At 41.1% G+C, this 25,099-nt stretch overlaps 2 protein-coding genes across 2 annotated transcripts; one reads left to right on the plus strand and one right to left on the minus strand.

Moving 5' to 3' along the window:
• Positions 1-1,550: 1,550 nt before the first annotated feature.
• LOC128296826 (peroxisomal ATPase PEX1) lies at positions 1,551-8,878 on the minus strand. Its single transcript, XM_053032325.1, has 11 exons — positions 8,810-8,878; positions 8,614-8,737; positions 8,236-8,463; positions 8,049-8,163; positions 6,586-7,980; positions 5,877-6,135; positions 5,192-5,808; positions 4,770-5,128; positions 3,266-3,439; positions 1,944-2,047; positions 1,551-1,797 (listed from the first exon to the last, which is right to left on the minus strand). The coding sequence occupies exons 2-11, from the start codon at positions 8,704-8,706 to the stop codon at positions 1,728-1,730; spliced, it is 3,414 nt and encodes a 1,137-aa protein (XP_052888285.1). The 5' UTR covers positions 8,707-8,737; positions 8,810-8,878; the 3' UTR covers positions 1,551-1,727.
• Positions 8,879-9,213: 335 nt separating this feature from the next.
• LOC128310496 (eukaryotic translation initiation factor 2-alpha kinase 1-like) lies at positions 9,214-11,706 on the plus strand. The gene is made up of 2 exons (XM_053047146.1): positions 9,214-9,375; positions 9,463-11,706. The coding sequence occupies exons 1-2, from the start codon at positions 9,288-9,290 to the stop codon at positions 11,427-11,429; spliced, it is 2,055 nt and encodes a 684-aa protein (XP_052903106.1). The 5' UTR covers positions 9,214-9,287; the 3' UTR covers positions 11,430-11,706.
• The last annotated feature ends 13,393 nt before the right edge of the window (positions 11,707-25,099 follow it).

Raw genomic sequence — 25,099 nt, forward strand, 5'->3', positions numbered from 1 at the left:
GGATAATATTTTTTTTTGCAGATCGCCTGTGCTTCAATAATCCATTACACATACAGAGCGGAAAATCAAGAAATTCAGGCCTGCTAATTCTGGGCTATTTTAACTTGATTTACCCGTAACCTGGATAGTTGTTCCTGGATTGGCCCGTATGTAATTTTGTACCGGTCCGCTACCAAATATTCGGTCGAATTGCGCCGCTACCAAATACACTACCAGGCACACTCGATTAAATGGCACCATATGAAATGTGGTGCCTGTTACTGTCAGAAAAAGTCAGAAAAATCTTGGGTAATCAGTGAATGTGAATGCCTACTAGACTTAAGGCATATACAATCAGTTGCAGTTTTCTAATTGTAAAAGACATCGACTTTCGACGAAATTATGTGCGGTGCCCTCGAGAAGCATGAATGCATAGTAAGCAACAAGGAGTATAATCTGACGCAAGATTGTTAAGAACTGCTTAAGTGTAATTTGGAGTACTCATGTTAAAATAATATGATGCATATGGGCATCACAGTCTAGGTGGGAGCTGAACGCAAACACGACGTGTCGTATATTTTTACGATACATTTCATTCGTGATAACTGACCCAGGTTCGGGTCTTATCAACTACAATGATCAAATATATAAAACACGACGCTAGATGTCCAGATCATACGAATGGCTATAACAGATTAGGAGACGAACGTAGGCATTAAGGCTCAAGGTCTGTTAAAACCTAAAACGACAACAAGAGCGCTATGTGACTTGGAATTTGCTTTGCCAAATAGTTTTTTTATGAACGCCAAAGTGGCTCGAGGTGAGAAATTTGAGTTATTAAACTAAATATAATAAAATTAACAACTTCCACCAATTGGGAAGAAAACCTCTTTTTAAACATCTTTGAGTTTGCGTACATATCGGAATTCTGTTGCATAGCCCTGTAACCGGGCCGATTAGCTAGTGAATTTAAATCACTCTTAAAAGAATTATGAACCTCGGAAGTTTCTTGATTTACAAAAGAATCATTTAAATTTTAGAATTGTCTATCGTTGCAGCAACTATTCTTGTTACCTATTATTTGAGAAATATGCTCAAATTAAATAATTTAATTTGCTAAAAAATTTTAATTTCAACTGGATTAGAAAATGCAACTGAACAAAGTTTAACTTTAAAATGTGCAAAAAAAACGTCCTTGAAAATTACGTATTCTTCTAAGAATCATAAATCATCAGCAATATGTAAACATTCAAATATACATTAATCTCCATTGAAGCAACTCAGAGCTGTCCTGGAAGAATCATAAGCCATTGGAGATTAATTAAAAAACACACATCGAAAGCAGAGATTGAGAACCATTCAATCGGTGTAAAAAATCATCTACGATTTAAAATAAGATTGACTCAAATACTAATATTCATGATAATTGTAATAGAAATATGAAACAAATATTAATGACTAAATTCTAAATTTCCAAATTTCTCAACACTCATCTAAGCCCCTACCAAAATATTATATTACATTGTCCGTTTTTTTTTTGTAACAAAATGCCAACAGATTTATTACCGCATAAAAAGAAGGGAAAATCCCATCCAAAACACCAACCAACAAAAAAAATGCTAAAGTTGTTCAAATTAAACGTTCAAAAAGCACATTTGCCCTCTAAAACAAAATTTATAGATAAAAGCGCCACCATCCCAAAAAAAAAAAACAAAATCCCACTTTTGCAAAGTAAAGAGGTAATGCGTTTATGCTAATGTGGCACGTTTAGCGACAAAGTCCCGCGAGGGTGGTTCTTTGTTGGTGAACCGTGCGTAACTGTGAACGATAGAGGAGTGAACGACACAAACACGGTTTTATTAGTGAATGGTGCTTTTGACGTGCTAATGAAGCTGATCCTTCCATGCAGCCTCAGTAGCAATAGTAGTAGCTGTAGTAGTATTAGTTGTTATAATAGTACTTACGTTTCTCTGTATTTTGCCACATCCCTTGCCGTAAGCGATGGTCTCGTGCTGCTAAACGCTTCCACTAGATGCCGCTGGCTAACCGTTATCTGCTCCGGCACTTTCTACAAGGTACACGAACAAAAACGTACAGAAACACGAATCATTAGGTGAGACGGGACGGTGGGAAGACTATTCGCATGATCAACCAGAGGTTGTGAAATATATAAAACTTTCATCAACAAACGCTTGCAACCACACGCGGGAACCATTTTCGTAAGATCTCACTACGACGACGACGCTCATCATAATAATCGTTGGGGATATTAGACTGTAAAAAACCCGCCCACTCCCGCGGCTAAGCACTGTCTTTATTTCTATCGCTTCGCACGCCAGCCACCATGTCGGCACACCATCGGTGGCACCACTATCTTCACATATGCATTTACATAATCGGCAGCTCATCATCGGCTTTACACCGTGGTGGAAAAAGTGCAGCACAGTGTGCCAGTCAGTGGATATCGCCGTCGGAACAGCAAGCCGGTTGTGTGAATGGGTTTCCCTAATCGGATAGCTCCGGCCACAAGAAACCGACCACAAGAATGTGCTCGCAAAAGAACAATCTTTCTACGCGCCAGTATGCCCCAACACAAACAAACTTCACCTGCAACAGCGGCGCTCATTACCATCCATCCCGCACGCGAACGACGCTGACAGAATGGTTCACAGGATATTAGAAGAGCTCATGGTAAGGCATCAATGTGCGAGACGCTCCATATCACTTAGCTGGTGACACGGGAAACGCGAACCTTATCTACCGCTTTTGCGGTGGAAAGTTTTGCCGCAACCACGGCCAAAGCCGGGACAAGCGAAAGGGTCCGTGTTCACAGCGCACAGGATGGATGGAAAGTAATTAAGCCTTCTCGCCCGGCACTAGTCCTCCCCGTTGCACGGCTTGTGATGATCAAGCGGACGTATCATCGCACAACAGTCAGCAATGGGCCAGGAACCGGCAAAGTCGTTTCAAAGACGTTAGCGAATAATTAAAATCCTGTAATTAAATGCTACTCAGCTTCATGTACCATTCTCGCGTAAAACTTCTTGCTGTTTGTTTATTTGGTGGTGGAGGTTGTGCTAGATACGTATATAAGTCATCCCCGTTAAACGATGGGTGCATTATGCCATTAAAATGAAACGATGGCCGAAGACAAGGTGCTTCGGCAGTCAGCGCTTATCGTGCTGGATAATAAGCCGAACAAAAACCGCAGACAATCGATGCGTTCGAAGAAACTATCACTGACTATATAAAGTGCCTATCGTTGGTAGCAGTTTTTCCAACTTACCTCTGGATTTATGCTAAGACATTCCTGTACCGCCAACATGTTAGCCGTTGTTAAAATGCTTCTTATATCCGCCCCTGTGTAGTACTCCGACTTCACTGCAAACTCTCGTAGATCGACGTCCTTGTCAAGGGAAAGCGATTTACCGTGATTGATAAAAATCTCCAAACGAGCAGTCTGGAAGAAAACAAATTAGACAAAAAATTACCATGCGTAATTTAGAGGATTTTCTAGTATAAATGATAAAGTATGAATCTTTAGTGAGGAGTAATAGAAATCAGGAATCCACTCTCAAAAGATTGAAGAATCCCCAAAGCAGTGGGATTCCATAGCGGACAACTTCCTTGGAGTCATACAGGGTATCCCACAATTTTTTGACAGTTTCCCAAGGTTTTTTGATTGCGTTCCTGGTATTTTTGAATCCGTCTCGAGATTTTTTTTTACTGCTTCCCATCAATTTTTGAATGCGCCCCACAATTTTTTGACGGCGTCTCACATATTTTTGAATTCGTCTCGAGGTTTTTTGACGTTTCCCATATTTTTTTGAATTCGTTCCGAGGTTTTTTTGATGGTTTCCCAAATAGTTTTGAATGCTACTTTAAATAAATTGTCGTTCGCTTAACCACAGCAGTATCCTGCAAATGTATTGAACCACAGATAAGGGATAGAAGGTCACAGGTTCAGATGCATTCATGGAAAACCGTTGGCCTCCGTATTTCATCCTTGAAATTCAAGTAAAATAAGTGTAGAGAAAATCGACCGCTGCGGTTGAGCTGCTTGGTTAGCGTGCTAACAATCCGCAGAGATTTTACCGTCAAGCTCATCACCAATGCTTGATTCTCCTTCAACATCTCTCCTTCTTGTGTATCGGCACAACAACCTCAAGAGGCCTAGGCCTATCATTTCCGGCTTTTTTGTCTTAATTAATCCGTAGCCGGATAGTCTGTTCATTGTACCGAAAATTGATCTGGATGGGATTTTGGACTAGTCCTGTCGTGTGAAGACCGGCGATAATACCTTTACATCACCGGACCGCCACAATCAAAAACCTCGGAACGAATTCAAAAATATATGGGAAACCGTCAGAAAAACCTCGAGACGAATCCAAAAATATATGGGAAAGTGTCAAAAAACCTTGGAACGAATTCAAAAATGGATGGAACGCAGTTAAAAAATTGTGGGATGGATTCACCAATATATGAGACGCAGTCAAAAAATCTCGGAACTAATTAAAAAATTGATGGGTAACTGTCAAAGAATTGCGGGATACCCTGTAAGTAAAAGACCTCATCTACCTTTACTTGTTTCACTTCAACGCTTCACTACCCTTTAACTCTTGTACGATCTAACATACCACAAACTATATTTTAACTACATACATTTACTACGTCATATTATTTTTTTTAAATTGAACAATTCTAACGTAGTTGATGTCTGTTCCTGAGCACGAACCCCAAAGCACTTCAAAACAACTCCGGTCAGCTCTTCAACTGAGTCATTCACTTACCACACCCGGTAGAGTGCATTCCACCAAGCGGTCGATACGTCCAGAGCGTAGCAGCGCCGGATCGAGTAGCTCCGGGCGGGAAGTCGCACCTATCACAGTCACACCCTGCAGTCCTTCCACACCGTCCAACTCCGTCAGCAGCTGATTGACAACGCGATCAGTAACACCGGTCGAATCGTGTCCACGGCGTGGTGCTAAGCTATCAAACTCATCAAAGAACAGCACACAAGGCTTCGCGCTTCGTGCCCGATCGAACAAATTGCGCACATTTTCCTCGCTTTGGCCAATGTACTTTGCCAACAGTTCCGGTCCTTTCACCGAGATCATTCGTAGGTTCCACGTTTTCGCCAACTTTGATACTATAATGAAAGAAAACTCTCTTTTTTATTGTGTTCAGTTATGACACACCGCCAACAACTTACCAAGATACGTTTTCCCCGTACCCGGTGGTCCGAAAAGTAGTATACCCGCCTGATTGCGGAGCGGTGAAGCTTCGAAAATTTTCGGGAATCTTGTCGGCCACATTAGCACCTCCTGGAACACTTCGATCGCACCCTCCAGACCCGGTATTTTATCGCCAGCGATATCATCATCCGCATCATCCTCCTCCATCCGGTTGGATTGTTTGTGATTTTCTATCCCCACCAAACAGTACCGATTCGTTACGTCCAGCGCACTGGCAACCATTTCCTCCGTGACTAATGGAAATTTACTGTCCTGTTTGTATGCGTAGAACACCGCACGATCAACCAGCTGCACGAGACTACCGATCGCGTAACCCTCGGTGTGGTTTGCGAGCCGCTTCCAATCGATACGACGATCCAGCTTGCACTGCCGGTGCACGAACAAACCCTTCAGTGCACCCTCCCGGTCGACCTTATCGAGGTTCGGTATTTTTACGAGCAGCTGAAACAGATGATAGCCACGGGACGAATGAAGCCGGCGGTTTAGATTCGACGCACTGCTGATCGATGCGATCACAGCGATCGGATTATTGCTGGTAAACTCTTCGATTTGTTTACGAAGCACATCCGATACTCTACGTGCGAGAAGAGAAAAATAAAACGTTACAAAGGTTTCATCACATTAAATAATTAATTTCCATACTTGTTGTGATATTCAGCATCGGGCGTGTTCTGGTCGCCTGGTTGATGCGTTAGCACGTCCAATCCATCCATAAAAAGTACTGCCGGACTGTGGAACATGCATAAGTAGAGAGCGTGACGCAGATCCTTCTGAATCGAGTCGGGCTTTCGTCCCTTATGTTTGGCACAATCGAAAGTGGTCGAGAAACAGTAGAACGGTGCTTCTGCCAGTCGTTTTAGTATGTCTGCACACACGGTTTTCCTTCCACTCTGTGACGCACCTAAAACAGAAAATATCAACAATTAATTTAGAGATATTACAGGAAGATTCCGAGCTCTTCGGCGAAGTCGGACAGAAACCGCGCGTACTTGTAGTCCTTCTATTTCTGTTTTATGGAATTTTACACACTACATGACCAGGGGATGTGAACGATGTCATGAAATCCGACACTACAGCTACAAACCTTGTTGTAGCATATGCCTATACGTTTAAGGTGCACATTCATCGCATAATGCATCGCATCCTCATTCTACATGTTCTGTCAACGAGGTTATCTGTATCTTTTGGTACTTAGAGCATACAAGACAAAGTCAGCTCAGTTACTTATATTGAGGGTGGCTGTCTAACCTGGTGGAAGGCTACGAAACCTGTATTAAATACCTCCTCCGAATAGGACCAATTTGCAAAATGCTGATACTTTGTACGAAATTACTGCGACTATTTATCTTACCTGCAATAAACATATTACACTGCTGCCTTACATTACTCCGTGCATCTAAACAAAGAGCATACTTTAATCGATCGGTGCACTCTTCAATGATCCGTTCGATTTTCTCTATCTTCACCAACTTGCTCTGTTCGGCCGGTTCCGGTTCCTTTATAGCAGGAGCTTTCTTTTTGTTCGTATCCACATCCGATAAACCGGCCACCGGTTTCACCTCACCGGTACAGCTTATTTTGCTGTGTCGTAGTATGGTACTGTTAATGAGACAGTACTTTAGCGATTGTGGCTGCAACCGAATTGTTAGATAATATTCCGGTAGTTTGAACAGTTGATCTTGGTTCAGCAGCAGCGCATGTATCTTGGAGTTGTGCAGCACAAACTGTTTGAACTTTTCTGCAATATCTTCTTCAATTACGGGTGCCACTTTCGTCGCCGAAAGCAGCTCGATTCGATCCACTATGTTTAGTGCGTTGTGTATGGGTTTGAGTGTGATTTTCTCCCCCTGATTGATTTCCAACTGTTCCATCAGCCGATCGTTTATCTCCACCGTGTGATAGACATTCGTTGGGAATCGTGCCGTGTCCGGTGTCAACCGTACATTCACGTAGTACTCGCGATTATCGTTCGTCGTCAGCAGGAACGGTTTATTGATGTCCATCGTATTAGGGACATTTTCTTTGGTGGTCAATATGTCACACAGCTGTGTGGTACTGCGACGGCAGTTCCACACACCACGAATGACACGGAATTCCTGCACCTTTGCTACATTCTGACCGAGTTTTTCGATTAGTCCATCCAGGTGAACTGTTTTGGTCGGTTCCCTTTTCGGACTAGCGATTGGGCTTTCCGATTTGGGCGTGGCTGAGTCATGGCCCATAACGTTTGCCATCGATTTGCTCGTCTGCAAACGGTTTAGATGACGTTCAAGATCCTTTTCGAAGGAAGAATTTCGCACTGCCGTATGGGCACTCATTGCCGCTATCGAGCCGGAGGACGAATTACTGCCACTCGTGGACGATCGTTGCAATGCGTTCTTTAGATTGTTGCCTGCTCCTATGCCAATGCCATTTTCCTTATTTCCTTCCGAAGGTTTCTGCCACGACATGGGTCGCTTTTTGAGGCTGTCCGCCGTAGAAACTATTCCCGCGTCTAGCATAGGTGTGCTTGCAATTGTACACGAAGACAATCCATTTTCTAGTGCGCTTATATATTCGCTCGATTTTTTTCGCTCCATGTTGCGTTGGCGAACGAGCTCAGCGATGTTCAGATTGGTACTACTGCGCGTTAGTTTTGGAATTTCTGACATGGTGTTGTTAAGTCCGGGAAGCTTTTTGAACGGTTCTACCACAAGCTCGGTATCATTTTCCAATCTACCAAATGGTAGGGCAGGGATCGTAAATTCTGAAATTGATTTTGGATTTATTTACCATCTTCCATTGATCCGAGAACGTTTAGAAAGTGTTTCATACTTATTCGTATTTTAATGCTTATGGAATCATTTATCCATACGATTAAATTCTGCCCCTTTGTAACGATCCTCGTTTGATCGAGCAATATTGATTGAATTCGGCTGCTACTGATTTGCTTAAAAAAGGAACAAATAACAAAATAATAATACGACAGCATTCCTGAAGGCAAACAAAATCAAGTACTTACCAACATTTCCCAGTCTTTTTCGCTCACTGCGCTCACCTCTACCCGTTTTAACGATCGTACGTCTATGATCATCGCAACCATCACGGCATCACCCTCCTTAAGACCCATCGATTTGGCTACTTGCGCGTTGATGCCGATGTGGTTCTCTTGCAATCCTCCGCCCCCATACGGTGCCCATGAAACGTAGAACGTGTCGATACGATGCGTCAAGCAAAGACACCCGTTTTTCTAAAAATAAACACACATCCCGCCGGTACCCGACGCACGGTGATTATGAAAGATGTAATTAATTATTAGCAAAAGGAATGTTTTCTACTGAAATTCTTAACTGACACGCTAGGCAACTCCAGCATAACTTGGTAGTTTGAGGTAACTTACATAGCTTGAAAGCATCCGGTAGTAACTATCCGGTAGCGTGACATAATTGTTTCGGAACGGTGAGTAGGATACGGTCAACGATCGACGGAACATTTTCGGAACGCACCCAACGGTCTAATTTACACTGAAAAGCACACAAATACCATACGTGATCTTTGAACCCTTGTCGATCGAACCACTAGAACGCTGTACAGACCTATAAAAGCAAAATCATAAATCGAAACCGATAGCTTATCGCAGCTGTTTTGTTTTGAACCTTTTTCCCGGACAGCTGATGTTGAACTGTCAATCAGTGAACGTGACCCAAATGACAATTTCGATACGAAGCACGAATGCCATGATGACAGAACTGTCAAACTTCCCCATAGCGTAATTTGTATCGGTTCGGCGAACAAATTTGAGCAAAATAATTACTTCTGTTTTTGTTTCTTATTTGAAACATTTATATTCTATTTTGTATAATCTAAAATTCAATTTTGCAAAACAGTGCATTAGTGAGTAGATTTCACTTCAAATATGTAAATTACCTTCCGAAGAGCCCTGCCTCGCGTTTGACATGCTTTTGTTTTGATTCTTATTTTCTACGGTGTGTAGTCTGTTCTTTCGGGTGGTTTGTTTGCAAAAAACTGTGTAAATCTTCTTTAACTATTTCACTTTACAACATTGACGCGAACATGGTTACTCTGAGTATGGATTCAGAGGACGATGATGATTTGGACATCGATTGGAACAACATTGAAACTATCAAGAAGTTTGATTCAGGTGACCTGCCAGCAAAAGTCTGCAATTTTTTGTCAGAATGTTCTCGAAAGCACTTGAACTTATGTGAGTTTTGTTCTTTATCTTTAGCCGAGTCAACAAACCTGCTATCGATGGTCACGCGAACTACTGCTGAGTTGCACACTGAAGAGCGTTCTCTTCAAACTCGGTTAGCAACGAAAGCATCGGCTCCTGTGAGTCTGTTGGTAGAAAGCTTGCTGCAACAACTATGTGCACTGCTGGAACCGGATGCCGATCGTTCGCGTGTCTTGTACAAGACCATTTGCGATCGATTGCATGCAGTGAACTTGATAGACGAAACGTACACGATGGGAGAGTTCGAGATGATGCGCAGCCAGTACCAAAAAGCCCTCTACCATCTGGTCAGCATTGCACGTGGACGAGATTTGCCGGTTGTGTTGCCCGATCTGCAAGAATACTGGCCACTTCCGGCGGGGCTCGAATGGTCACGCTACTATCGAGAGTTTGAAGAGATTTCCTTTATCGCGGGTGGTGGTTTCGGTAAGGTATATCGGTCCCGCAACAAGCTGGACGATAACGTGTACGCCGTGAAGAAGGTGACAATCCGATCGACCACCATAAAGAGTGTGCTGATACATCTTGCCGAGGTAAAAACACTCGCCAGTTTGAATCATATCAACATCGTTCCTTACAAAGCGGCATGGCTTGAACCGCTAATGTCGCCGGGAAAGAACAGTGCCAACAGCACGTCGACAATCGATGAAGATGAAAGTTCTTCATCGGAAGACGATGAGGAAGAAACGCATCGTACGAAAGATTCATTGCGGAGACCAGAACACGATTCTGAGGAATTCAGCATCCTCTTCGAGAAGAGTAACGGCGAGCAGGAACAGGAGAATAGCGAAGAAGCGAGAAACCAAATAGCGGAAATGGAAGACGCATCGAGAAGCGTGGTTAGCATCGAAGAGACCCAGCCACATATTAATCTGAAATGGGCTACACTGTACATCCAGATGACTCTCTGCCATTTGACGTTACGTGAATGGCTCGATCAGCGTAACGCTGTGGAGAGCTTTTCCCAATTCTATGCCAACTTTTTGCACCATCAGCATGGTTTTGTGACGTCTATTCCACGGAACTCTTTTTGCCGCCAAAGCTCACAGCTTTCCAACACAAGCGAACCTGAAATGATCGATCAGGAATTACCGTCCAGGCGTAGCTCGGAATCCTCCAAAGATGACTGCCAGGCGGAAGACAATGTCCAACATCTTGACATCGTTATAGACATTTTTCAGCAGTTGCTGAACGGCTTGAACTACATTCACTCGCGCGGCATCGTACATCATGACATTAAACCAAGCAATATTTTTGTTAGTCTGTCCCATCACGATTCAAAAATAAGCATTCAGTTGGGAGATTTTGGTTTGGCCTGTCCGCTGCAAAGTTCCCATGTAGGCGTTGGCTTCGGCACACCGCTCTATGCTGCTCCGGAACAGCTGGCGGGAGAGTGCGATCCAAAGTCGGACATTTACTCGCTCGGTATAATACTGCTCGAGCTGCTTGTACCGCTGTCGACCGATATGGAGCGGGCGGAAACTATCAAACAAGTGCGACGCGGTCAATTGCCACCCGATCTCGATCGTGATTTTATGGGACTGTTGAAGAATTTGCTTCACATGCAGCCTGCGCGACGGCCCGGGATGCACGATCTGGTAGAAGCCGTTAATCGCATACGCATTAACCGCGATCGAGTAATATCGGAGCTGCGTAGGAGCTTATCACTGCGAGAGGAAGAAATTTCTTGCCTGCGGACGCAGATCGACGAACAGCAACGAGCACAGCATGTGACGGAGGAAGAGCGTGTGCAGATGGAACAGCAAACCACACGTACGTTGATCGTCAAAGAGCAGGAGCTGATCTACATGAGCATGGAGATGCAAAACAAGGAAATACAGTTGCGCAGCAAAGATATGGAGCTGCGCAGTAAGGACGAGGAAATACAAAAACTCAAAGAAATGCTTCGGTCATACCAGGAAAAGGAAGCGGAAGCTGAGCAACGGAAGAAAGATGAATGAGATGGGAATAATAATTTACGATAGTTTGATCGTCGGATTTGTTTGTAGCTTTACGATTAAAAGTATATGCCTGAGACCAGTTAACTTACTATTAAAATTGATTTCGTACCGAATAGTTCACGATTTACCAGCCGAAAAGACTTACCATCTAGGTTAAGAAACCGCGTATTGTGATGGTGTTAATAAATTACGCACTGAACGGTTAATTCGATCGGATTGAAGTTGATTGGCTCACACAAATTCCCATGAAAAAAAGAAAGTTAAAAAAGTCTCTGATTTAACCGAAAAGATAGGCGAAGTGTGGCTAAATTATCCGAATGATCTTCGCCGGAGTATCAACATTAAATTATGTTGCCTGCCGCTATTGCTTAACTGTATCTGCGAGTAAGCATCAACTTCTACAGCACCATCAAGGAAAATAATTCACCTAAGGAAAGGACATTCTGTAAACTCATTATTTGTTCTGCTGGTGAGGCGAATATAGACTAGAGGGATATTACCGTTTTCAAGTTTCCTAGTGGCTTTAATTAAAAAAGCTCTCATGATCCTACGTATTAATGTGACTTCCCAATATTAGGGAAATGACAAGATTATGAGTACATCAAGTTGCTGATGATGATGATGATGATGTTCAATCTCAACACTTGCTTCAGCACCGAAGGTAGTTCTGTGGCACAGTTGTATCGACGCCAAACTTTTATATGACAGGTTTGAATAATTCTCATTCAGATTGATCTACATTGATTGATCTGATCCATCTGATAGGACGTCAAACATGTTTTTAGAAGGCTTACCGTTCAGGATTTCTGGCGCAAAGAATTAATCATAATTTCCTAGTGGCAGGTAAATCTGATTCAGCTTCATAAATCTGAATAAATATGCATCATTATTCGAAAGATTTGTGAATCATCATCCTAGCTTTATGATCTCCAAAAAGTACTGATATGGACCTTCTCGTCTTCAATCATCGGTTACCAAACTACTATTTCGCTAAGGGCCTCCAAAGGACATGAATCGTCACTGCTCTAAGGATAAATGAACACTTTTGAGAATCGATTCTTGATTTGAATGGCTCTTTGCTAAAGATCCAGATGAATCACTCTTCTCAAAAGATTCTCTAAGCGCTTCATGACTATTATTTACCCCCAATACCCCCTTTGATTAATTTTGGAAATGTAATTAATAGGCCCGGTGGTACTGTGGTAGTTGGTAAATTTCTTACATGACAGAAACTGCATCAAATCCTATCAGAATTGTTCCCTCGCTATACTCAGGACTAACTATCCAGCTAAGGTTTAATCAAATAAAGTAAAGTCAGCAGTTAGCAGACTCAACTCGTCTCAAGTTTTAGTACCACAAACGCGAAGTTCCTTTCAGGCTGTATTTGTGAGTCACAACTCCAAACCAGGCTCATAATACAGGTGTTACAATCTAATAATATATATCCTACTACCTAAGACAAGATATTGTCGAGTGAGACAGTTGACAATTGTGGTCAAATAAGATATTTGTCAAGCTAATTTATTCCTTCCACAGTGAGATCATTATCCTGTCCACTCGTCACTTTTGTCATCATAACTTTAAATGTGTGACAATATAATACGTGGCATTCGATCGTAATGGACAAAGTAAATGACCGATAATGAATTTAAAACCGTCAAATAAGTCTTTTCTGAAGTATTCCATCTGTGAATTACTCCTAGTTTTGATGCGTGCAAATTATGTGACGACATCAGTCATACGTACAACAGCTTAATTGAATAATTAATCCAGTCAACTCATCTCAGAATGCGCTTTTCATCTTAACAAGCTATTCTATATTACAACCATAGTCGAAACATTGAAGATACTTTGTTCTGGTGTGGAATTTTCAGAGTCTGATCAGATCAATGCTACCAGAGAATTATTAATTAATGCACATATAAACGACGAACTATATTCTAAGAGCCGAGAATTAAAACCAATAATTTCGAAGAACACATGGTGGAGCACATGAAAGATTCGTCCGTCGAATAATTTACAAAATTACTGCCAAGGAAAAGGATTCTGTACCAAAAGATAAAACAAATCTTGCCTTTACCAAATCACATTTGGAAAGCATTACGTCTAGTTTTGTGCTTAATGAATCTTTTGAGAAGAGTAATTCATATTTTTCTTAAGTGAAGAGTCATTTGAATCAGGAGTCAACTCTGAAATAAAATCATGAATGCTCATTGGAGACCTAAAGTGGAATGGTAATTGCAGCCCATTATTGGCAACTATACCCCGTGTGCTTGCAAATCCCTAGGTGGTTGTCATAAATCTTGAATGAATCAATCTTTGAAATTTGATACATTCAAATTAATTCATCCCGTTCAAATATTCCTTTCGATTCATGAACCTGAATCAGTTTCACCCAACACTTTCATGTTTTTAATGTATAATCATATCGCAAAGGTCCTGCCGCCTAATTGTTCATATAATACTTACTATAAAAAGGCGTAGACTTTCAATAACGTGGGTATTTGAAGGCTTAGGGACATACAGTTGTCATTATCATAAAGAAAAAATATCAGCAACACCGATTTATGGTGCCCTTTGCCTGATCACACGAGTCATTGGCCGCATTCAAACGATAAATCAAACATTACGACTAACATGCGAAATTATTTACCATCAGTTTTTACGAGTACAAATTGTGCCAAAAACGATCGAGAATCAAAGCGGGCACTCAAATTTCGGGGATGATCGTACCACTTGTACCACTTTTCTTCCGCCCCTATCCACCGGGTCCAAGGCTGAGTAATGCATGGGGTACAAAATCTTCTGCAATGGCGTTGCAGCCTCGGTTGGCTGTGAAGCCATCGCACGGCGCTGGCTACAAACAGCTGCCCCCCGGTATTAGAATCATCTGGCGCCGTTAGTAATTGATTTTATCACCTCATATATTTTCGCTGTTCACGGGTTCGCTCGATCGCCGGTTGATGTGGTCGGCAGCGGGAGAGGACCATGGTATGGTGCGGGTAAATCGAAAGGCGATCAAATTGGCCAGTCCCCGACACCCGTGGTGAGTGCGCACCACGTACGTACGGGGGTAATCGATCACGGCCACTAATCGAACGTGTCCCCGGCGGCCATTAACGTAAAATATCACTTGGCTTAATATCGCCCAATGTCTATCATTTGGCGCAATCATTTCGCTGAACACTTTTGGCTGGTGATAGCTGACGATCGGGAAATTTTTGGGTACCTTCTCCCCCCCATTTAACCGGCCAGCATTTACATAACGACGGTACGGTAGAAAATTAGGAAGCTGCAGCATGCCGATCGTGCTGGATGCGCTTCGGTAGCACTACGCGGCACCGATGAACGCCGTCACGGCTCGTCAAACAGATTCCGCAGCAGCAGGCGAAAGGTAAGCTTGCTTCCTATTAAGAGCAATTATTGTCGCACAGTCTTGACCGTCCGCTTGTTGTGCGAGGCGAAAGCGACCTCGAAGCTACGGGGGAAACACAGCCAGGGCCGTGTTGAGAAATTGCTCCCCAAACCGACAGCGACACCGACTTTTTGTGGATGTAGATGTCAGAAAATTGGAGCCGAGTCATTCGAGCCGCAGCACCGTAAACCTGCCTTAAGCAGATCACATTAGATTCAATTATCCTATTGAAAGGGTAACAGTTGAAGCGACGAACCCTCTCCCGATGGTACGCCCAACCCGCTCATTCAAGGATTGGCTGTACTCATCCGCAACCGACCTGTGACATTCACACTCGGCCCGTCCTTGCGGCCAGCGGGCTGATAAGCGTCCCGGTGTTGCAGGGGCAACGTGCAGCGGGGGTGGGTGCGGACGGGGTTGAAAAATCGAGGCCAATTACCAGGTGGTCGCTAAGGATGCAATCATGTGCAGCACAAGGTGGCCACGCATTTGTGGAAACAAAGGATCAACGGTACAGGACCTCGCCGTGGTCCGTTGCCTCACGCTAGGTGCGTTTCGTTGTACAGCTTCGGAGCTGTCTGCTGTTTCGCACTTATAGTAATTAATAAATTATTTTCTGTTCGGCTTTGCGCCTTTTGTGTGTGTGCTTTTTCGTTCTGCGGCACTGCCAAAACACATCAATGGCGAATGGAAGCTTTCGTGAAAGCAAACACAGAAACAGCAGGATGGAGCGGAAAATTATTTCATCACCAGCGAAAATGCACCTGACGCCTCGTTATCCTCGGTTGACAAAAGTCGTGTTTCACTGATCTTTGTTTTCGAAGGTAGCGATGGCATGATTTGTGGTAATTTTGAAAGTGCAAGAGGTTTAGATGCGTTCAGCGCCAAAAAAAACTCTGAAAAACTTCTACTATGGTTAAAATAAAGCATACAGAGGTTGTTCAGAGGTTCAGAGGAAGAATAGAGTTTCTCCTTAATATTCATATATTATCTCATCGTTGCAGGAGCGATTTTTAACAGAATGAATTTGCATTTATTATTGGTCAGGGGAGGCTGATACATCCACGCTGTCACTGATACTGACATTTTGAAAATCACTGCTTTACAGACTGTTATTTGCATAATGAACTCGTATACGCCGTATCGACCATCGATCAATTTCCAATTTTTTTGAATACGATTATCAGTGATTTGTGGCTGTCATGTGTTGTTAAGTTCTTTTTAAATAGTTCACACGACGATGTAGTGTTTAAAGATTGTAATAAGATTTCCATCCAATAGGACCACTCTTTTAGACTCTTTTCGACCTTTTTTCGACCTTTTCGACCTCTTTCTTCTCTTAGTTAAGATCACTTCAGGTCTAAAGACTGAAAACAGCTTCTTCTACGGTTACAGTAAAGAACAAGTACTTGTACGAAGGTGTCAAAGAGTAAGATTAGTCTTAAATACTTATTGATAATCGATATCAAATAATCGATTACATATTTTTCGATCATCGATTTTTTGATAATCGAAGATTTATTCGTTCTGGTTGGTATTGATTGATATTAATGCACGCTGTCTTTTACTAAAATTCATTACAACAGGCAAACGGAGGGGTTGGAAGGAAGAAGTCAGAACGAGGTTGATGTTTTGAATAGCTTTCAGTTGAATACTCCAAGCAGAAGACACTTCAGGACATTCTGTGCAAGCTGATGATGTTCAATTCATTTTGGAAAATAGTCCTCCGTACATGATGATCTCTGTAGATCTCTGTGATATTAAAAGCTCTTTAGGAAGTAAAGTTAGCCAAAACCAATCGCTCGTTAGCTGTTGAGGATTCCTGATCCATTTTCATTGTACCACCGCATTTGACTATTATACACAAAATGGAATACGCTGTAACATTCATTCCCGCATGTAATGAAATCAATTTTCATCGATACGATCTGATGCGGATTCGATCATAAATGTTTGTGTCTTTACCATATATTGTTAACCAACGTTTTAATGAAATTAATCGTTAGACGGTGATATAATGTTTAAAGATTGTAATAAAAAATAGATTTAGCTTTGGTTTTTAGAAATTTTTTGAAACATCACTTTGCTGAAAGCTGTATGAAATGTTATAATGTATTCGTGTTATATTCATATTCTTAATATAATATCCCTGTTTATGTTATATTTAAAAAAATATATTTTTAAGTAATCATTTTTGTTATCTTCCAATAAATTTATCTAATATATCTTGACTGGAGCTTAAAATATTTAAGCAAACACAATTTTTTTACAAGTTATCAATTTCTTGCAGGACTTGATAATTATAGCGTCTCAAAATTTGTTATAATTATTGAATAATTATTAATCTAATTATTATTTAATAATTAATTATTAATTATATTATAATTATCGTTATAATTATTAATTACAAATGAATTAATTATTTAAAATAGCAAAGGCGTATGTCAATCCAAACAAAACCGGGAACAGTCGTTCCAGTGTATATCAGTTCCACCAATAAATAACTTTTGAAAATTGTAACTAAAATTTGGTACGAAAAGCGATAAATAATGTAACAAAAATTAATCATTGCCCAAAAGTGCTACGAGCATTTTAAAAACATCTGAATTAAAACATATTTCCTGACGAGTTTTTAGTGTTTTACGTCAATATCGATCATTGCTCGATTATTCTTGATAAACTAGACAATTTCTTAAATGCTAAATGAGACGTATTATACAAAAGAAATTCTTCTACTGAACCATTTCTTTTCTTCGGAATGAAAATATGTCAAGTATCGTTTAAATGAAGCGATGGCAGGTGAAAGTGAGCAATATTTCCTTTAAACGACTTTCTAACAATCGTCCCTAAATGAGGCTAAGTCTATGAAATAACATACAACTGAAATAAATACGAGCTTAAATATAAATAACAATGAGTAAGGACTCGATCTTTCATCTCCAAAATCCTGTTGATTGTCCAGTTAATCTGGAAAACCTATAAATACATGCCAAGCATATGACCTAGCGCGCCGTTCGCATATAAAAAGAATAATAAAAAAATACGTTAAATTCCTCACGTTCAAAAGAAAAGGCAACGTTCAATAACCACCGCGGGAAGGTCCACATATACACACACCAGATATATAAAAAAAAAACCCCGAAAGAAACATTAAGGGATGGATTGCAAGAGGTGCACCAAAAGCGAAATAAAAGCCAGGCCCCGGAAGAAAACCCGACCGAACGCACAACAGACGAGGGATTCGATTTCTTGTCGGTTAACAGGTACAGATCCACCTGTCCTCCAACTGTTTGACGCGTGCCTGTCCACGTGCCTTTCCCTGGTGCACCTTGCCCGTGCACTCCCCCCAATCAGACAGTATCCTGCCTGTGGCCGGGCACAAGCAGTTTCATATTTATGTTCGCCCTTTTGGTCGTTGTTGGTCAACGTTTTGCTCTGGCATCACACTACAAGTACACATACACACACATACAAACACGTAAGTGAGCAGAGCGTGTGGATCATTTTCCCCTTCCCGCCGTTTGCATCTTTCCCCTCAACGATCGTTCTCCCGAAGATCGTGATCCTTTTTCCGGCGGAGGGACACATCCTTTGAGTTTTCGATCAAGTAATTCCAACTCCCGGTGAAAGGTGCCGGAAAAGAAAGGGAGGATGGGGGAGATGGGGAAAATAAAATGAAAAGAGAATTAATAAAGCTCACCAATTCACCTCTTTACCGTTTATGTTCGTCCAGCAGCTCAGCTCACACAGCAAAAACCGCACGCCGGGTTGCAACTCGTTTGGAACCCACTTTATTGCTCGGTCATTATTATTAAAACGAAAGCCAAAACGATAGCGACTGCAGCCTCTCGTTCAGGGCTTTATCCATTCGGTTCGGGTTGCGTTGGAGAGTTCGATTGAAAAGCCGGGTAGTGTTATGCAAGGACTTCCAGACGAGATCAAAGGATTGGATGCAGTAGCACAAGTATCCAGCACGCGCCACATTTTTCAAGCTGAAAGAAAGTGAATCGAAAAGTTTATTGGGTTGTAAATTAAAAATTTAATACGAATTCTCTTTTATTACACTGTAACACAATTTTTTAATATTGTTTTTATTTTGTTTCGAAATTAATTCGTATTAAACATGGCATTCAGGAGTGTGATCGTTATCCGACGTTTCAAGCGACGGACTTTAATTATCCTGCCAACCCCATCACTTATCGTCCAACCCCCTCTATTTTGGGACAGCAAAAAAAAGGTGCAGAATTATAATAAAAAGCGGAATGAACTCAATTCTTCTCTTCTGGCTCAGCTGTTTCGCTGATGCAGAACGCAGATTCTCGCCGCATCTGACGGCGATGCTGTATAGTGTGTTGTGAATTAAAATGTAAAAAAAGAAACACAAAAGCTTCGGCCCATACGGTTGTTTATGTTTATTGTGGCAATGCCGTTCGATGTGTGCGGAAATTATTCTTCCCCAACCGTTACACTTATCTCAATTGGCAGCTGGATAAATGTTTCGCCTCGCTTCACACGTTCATCCTTTATCCGTTTCGCTCGCGGCTCGCGCGTATGGTCGAAAATCAAGGACCTTCCTACACCGATGCCAGGCTGCCGATGCGTCGGGTGCGGTTTTATTTTGCTGCTGAAATTGGTTCATTAGGAGGCTGGTTTTGCATGTGCGCTGGGAAACGTAGCGTATCGTAAAAAGCACTCGTGACGTGTACAGATGTCGTGTAAATTTAGAATATCGACAAATTAAGCAATCATACTACCGTGCTTCTTCTTTACACTCCATTTGGCTTATTTCAGAATTGGAAATCTCTCCTTAATCCATTGAAGCTTTTTTTTCACGCTGACGTTGTTTGATGCGTTTTACTCATCGTGGCCAGTGGTGTCTTTTAATGAAGGCTTCAGTCTTTGATGTTTGTTCATCAAAGAGTTATAAATCACGAAAAGTTGGGAAAAAATATAAATAAAACATTATACATGGACCAAACTCAGCTAAAGATTTTCCATACAACCTTTTATTAAACAATAATTCCAACAAAACCTATATTTTCATGAAAAAAGCATTAAAAACTTTTTAAATTCTTTAAAAGCATTTTTGTATTAGGAGGGCAATAAAGTATTAGGTATTTTTCAAAAAGTTCTACAAAAATTCTATCACATTGGGTCCTGCTTTAATGGCTGCTTAATAAATGGGAAAAAATTACAATTATACTAAATAATTGATAACATTATAAAAAGTGAACATAATATACATTTTCTATTCTATATTGTTGTTATTTTCTATTTCAAAGTTTCCTTTGAAAGTTCATATGAAATTAAAGACTCTAATCGGTAAGATTCCTTCCGTTGGTCATCAACAACGACTTAAAAAACAAAAATTCAACAATTGAAGTTCATGTATTATAGTTTGTTGTATTGTGTAGCTTTCCAAATCGGACCGGATCGATCCAATTCCTTCAATTTTTGTAATGTAAACTTGTGGATAAACTTTGAACTCTTTGTCTTAACTCTCCATGGAGCTTTAGATAATAATTTCAGATTCGAAACAGTTTCAGCATTGAACTAAAGATCTTGGATAAATCTAGAAACGAATTGTAGTAAAGCATATCAAAATATTTGTATTGCATGAAAATGAAAGACCAGTCACATATCAGAATTCCAAAAGGATACAACATATATTTTCATTCATAATTTTCTTTTTTTTTAATGATTCAGGCGTAAATCGGTAAATTTGGAGTATTGTGAAGGGATAGTACTCCGGAGAAACTCAATTTAGTTTAGTGTAGTAGTTTGTAGCAGTCAAAAATAATTCAGATCAGTTGGGAATGGGTGGGAGATTATTCAACAATTAAAAATCTGCTCAAACTGCTTTGCTTTCCTTGAAGTTCAACTCGATTCATCAGTAAGATTCAAACGAATCGTGGAACAATTCGCAACTTCCCGTGACTAGTATTTCGGTGGGACCCATTTCACGTTGTGTATTATGAGCTAGTAGGATCTCTAAAATGGATTTTTAAGTCAAAACATGAGAAATCTTAATTCGGCATTCGAATTCCTCAAAACTTCTCTTCAAGGATCTCTGCATAAAGCACTCTCCGATGACCACCATCATTGATTATGATATAGTTTGGATTGTTTGGAAGTTTTCCTCCCAAAATCAGCAATTATTTTGACAAAAAAAATTTAAGTTACCAAAGAGACAGGAATACAGAAACGAAACAAATAATTACAAAAACAAAAAAAATATAAACGTAAACGTATTCTAACATAAACGTATGCCAGGATGCTTCGAATTCCATTTAAAATTGGGGTTTGGGTTTATTGTTTGGTTTTGTGTTTTTTTTAATAAAAGGCATTAAAGAACAACAGAAAAACCTGCTTTATAATTTTATAATTAACTTTTTTACTGATCCACTTCAACATATTTTCTAACAAACAAGCTCATGTTCAACTTTTCAAGACCCTATTCTGTCCCCAAACACCATGATCAACAAGGTGTCCGTACCAACAACAAAAAAAGGAAACGAAAAATTGGGATTTCATCGACAATCGGTTGAAACTTGACGCTTGGATACCTTTCTGCCGTTGATTTTAATTATTAGTACCACAAACATAAGGGGGCTAGGGCGTAGGAGATCGTGCTTGGATGAACAATATACACAAGCAACAGCAACAGCAACAAAAAAGAGTCAAGGGGTCCTTGAATTTAGCTCGTCTGTATCGACCGATTGCTCCCTTGCGTTTGATAGATCATTCGTTGATTGAAACGACCCAAAGCAGGACACACATACACGCATTGATGGTGGGTTCAGCTCGTAAGGAAACGCGGCAGGAAATGCGCATTCTCATCACAGCTCATCCTACTTCCCGTTTTCGGGGCTGATTATTTTGGTTTCCTCATTTTCTTCTTGGATGCGGGGTTGGATCCATGGGTGTATGTTTTTTTTTGTGTATTCTCTCCTTGTAAATTTCATTCGTCCACCGACTCCGGCCGACTGACTGCAAACTGCAGACAATGCGTTGCGGTGTAACAGTCGTTGAACCACCACCACGCGTGTAACGATCGAACGGGGAGCTTCGGCGGAATGGAACCGGCTGGGGGTGAAAATATTCGAAAAAATAGGTAACGCGTGCCGGCTGTCACTTGGTTTGAGTTTCGAGAGAATGCACCCTCCTTTAACGATCACGTATGAATGTGCGCGCGCTCGCTCATGTGAGTGTGCGTAGCTGAAGCAAGGGGAAATCCTCGCATCCTCGGTGCAACGGTGAAGGCAGCATATGTTTGATTTTCGGGATGAGCACCGGCGGATTGCATGTGCATTCGGGGGTAGCAACACAAAAGCAGTTGATGGAGAAACGTGGGCGCGCAAGAGCTTTGCGGAGGGAACGTCCAGACGATTAAGCATGGCGCATGGAAGCGAACCTTCAATGCAATGCACCATGAGGTTGTCGGTTTTTCTTCTGTTGTAACGAATCACTATAAATGAATGATTTAAGATTAGTAGAGCAATCGAAAGGATCATTTATAATGTTCCATGTGTATTATTTATTGGGATTAGTTTGGGATTCAGCTAAGCCAAGTTAAAATTTTGGGTTTGAGTTTCTAAACGAGAAATTAAGACAAATTTAGTTCCAGATGGTTTTATTGTTTGATGAGGTTACTTAATCTAGCTAAAAAGCAACGAAGAACGTATGCAAATGACCTCAACAAATTATGTTTATGTTTATGTTTCAAACGAAAGTTTTAATATTGATCGATATTTGGCGAAAAGTTTATTTGCATCTGTTATCGTAGTAATTATTATTCAGGAATTCAAGACTTTGGGTGAATTTCTATGCGAAAGTACTTTGGACTCCCAGTTGGGCTACGGTAGCTAAAGTTCCCTGGATGACTTTAGAAAAACTGAAAGGATATATCTACGCTAAAAAAAGGTTCTTGAATCTACCCTATGTCCCAGGTCAGGACTTATGAGATCTAGATACTAGACGATCACGAGGTACTCGTACTATGAACAACCATCTTTGCTGAGGAATTTAATTGCTCTGTATCAACGCTGATTTGATTCTGTTTAGTTCCGGGAGAAATAAAGATTATATAAAGTTTCGCATCGTGAAAGTTCCTTCTATTGGAAAGAATATATTGGGCAACAGAATACATTGTTTATCACCTTATAATTTCCAATTTTGTTTTAAATTATTCTTTAAGCTATCTCTACTTATTTACTTCAAGAGCACCTCGGCCTGTCATTTTTGACATCATTTTATTTACGCGTAGCTGGATAGTCGGTGATACTTACGGGGAATAAGTTTGGACGGGATTTTCCAAAATGTCCTGTTGTGTGGAAACGGTGCCGCTACCAAATACATCACCGAGCGCCTTAATAGTTGTTAGTAGTTCAGTAATCTCTCTCTCTTTCTCTCTTTCTCATTCCTGCCTTTTCTGGCTTACTATTACTATTTTATCACGTAGCCGGATAGTCAAGTCCTTGCTACGGGAGATTAGTCCGAATGGGATTTGGTCCGGTCCGTTCGTGTGAAGACCGGCTCCGCTACCGTCATGCCACCGGGCCGCTCCAACTATTTATTATTATTATTATTATTATTTATTTCATCGGACATGCACGAGTCTTAATCAATACTTAGTTGGTAATTTAGTCAGCCAAGTTGATAAGATAAGATCAAATCATCTTATCATTGTAGAGCCGAATAATAAGCATAATCGAAATCTCATCAGATGAAGGAACTTTTGCAGTGTTCCTGATTAAATAGTTCGAACAATTATATGGCCACTTGTAAATATTTGGGGCTGGGATACTAACTCAAGCTTGCTACTAGGAGCTTGTGGCAGTTTGTTTGTATCTTTCTGTTTTGGGATTTGAATCAATCCGACGATATTTTGTATCTGACGATTTGGTGATGAGTCAGAACAATCAGTATTGCGTAGAATTCAGTATTTAAGAACAATATATTTGAAACTTCTTCGATTATGCTTAGTTTTACCATAAGCCTTATTTTTGTATAAGAATAGATCAAATCCCAAAATATTTTGTTAAATTAAATGATGATGTCTCTCCTTATAACAAACTATTTTAATTAAGCATCTGTGTGTGGTTGAATGGTTCATCCCATGTGTATAAAATCCACCAACAGCAGTGGCCAGATTATGTATTTGCTCTTCTTTTAAAGAAGCTTTCTGCAATTATTCCATCACGAATCAATCTTGTTGTTCGCAAGGGCATGCACTTTCTGTTACTGCTCGAAACAGCTCCTCTTAACGATGGTAGTCCATCATCGCGATACGATTTATTATTCGCTTTGGTAAACTTCACGATTTACCATTTCTTTCATGTGTTGTTTCACTTAACGCACATTCCAAGAACACATTAAAACACACACCCAAAAAAACACAGTACGCGTGGCTTTCGTTCGCGATGGTATTGAATCCTTTTATTAGCGAAAACATGCTGCAGATATAAAACTGGTTTCAAAAATGGTTCCCATTCACGATCTCGTATGTGGTCATTCGGACCGATTGATAATATGTTGCTGTTCTAATTAAAGTTTGCCGGTTAGAATGATTGTGGAATGTTTGCAGACGCAAATGGAAGGAAGCAAAGCTTCGAACGCTGGGCACCAGTTGGTTATGCATCATTGAAACGGATTCTGCGGAGCACATCGGAAGCAGAGTGTTGGTGAAAGATTTCGGGTAAATTGTTTAACGCCTTGCAACAAACGCACAAACACCCCATCCACCATCGCATCCAGTGCACCCCCGGTTCCGGGTCGTTCAACTGTCGTTCGGCAACAACTGTTGCCGGGGATGGAACGAACCGCCGAGTATAGAGAAAATAAAAAGGATTTCCTAATTGTGCCTCACAATGGCCACTCCAGTCCATTGCAACGCACCATCGGGTGTCGATCTTTTGCGAACGGTTGAGATCCTTCGATTCCTTCGCCGTTCCTTCCCATCCCAACCGTCCCATCCGAAATGGTGTCACATGGGACGGAACCCGGCCCCGCTGCTACCGTAAACCAACTGGCGGCACGTTTCGGCTTCCAACCGCATCGGACGAGCTAATCAAAATCTTCGTTTGCTGCTAAGCAGAATCTCTAACACAGGGGCAGCAACAGTGGGCACGAGACACATCCAGTTGGTCGCCCAGATAAGAGAAAGGAGTCCGAACCAATATTTCAAAACCGATCAACCCTTGGTACGCGTTTCGCGAGACGCGCGCCCGCTAAAGGTCGGGACGAAAAGGAAACA

The sequence above is a fragment of the Anopheles moucheti genome, chromosome 2 (assembly GCF_943734755.1).
Source record: "Anopheles moucheti chromosome 2, idAnoMoucSN_F20_07, whole genome shotgun sequence".
Taxonomy (NCBI): domain Eukaryota; kingdom Metazoa; phylum Arthropoda; class Insecta; order Diptera; family Culicidae; genus Anopheles; species Anopheles moucheti.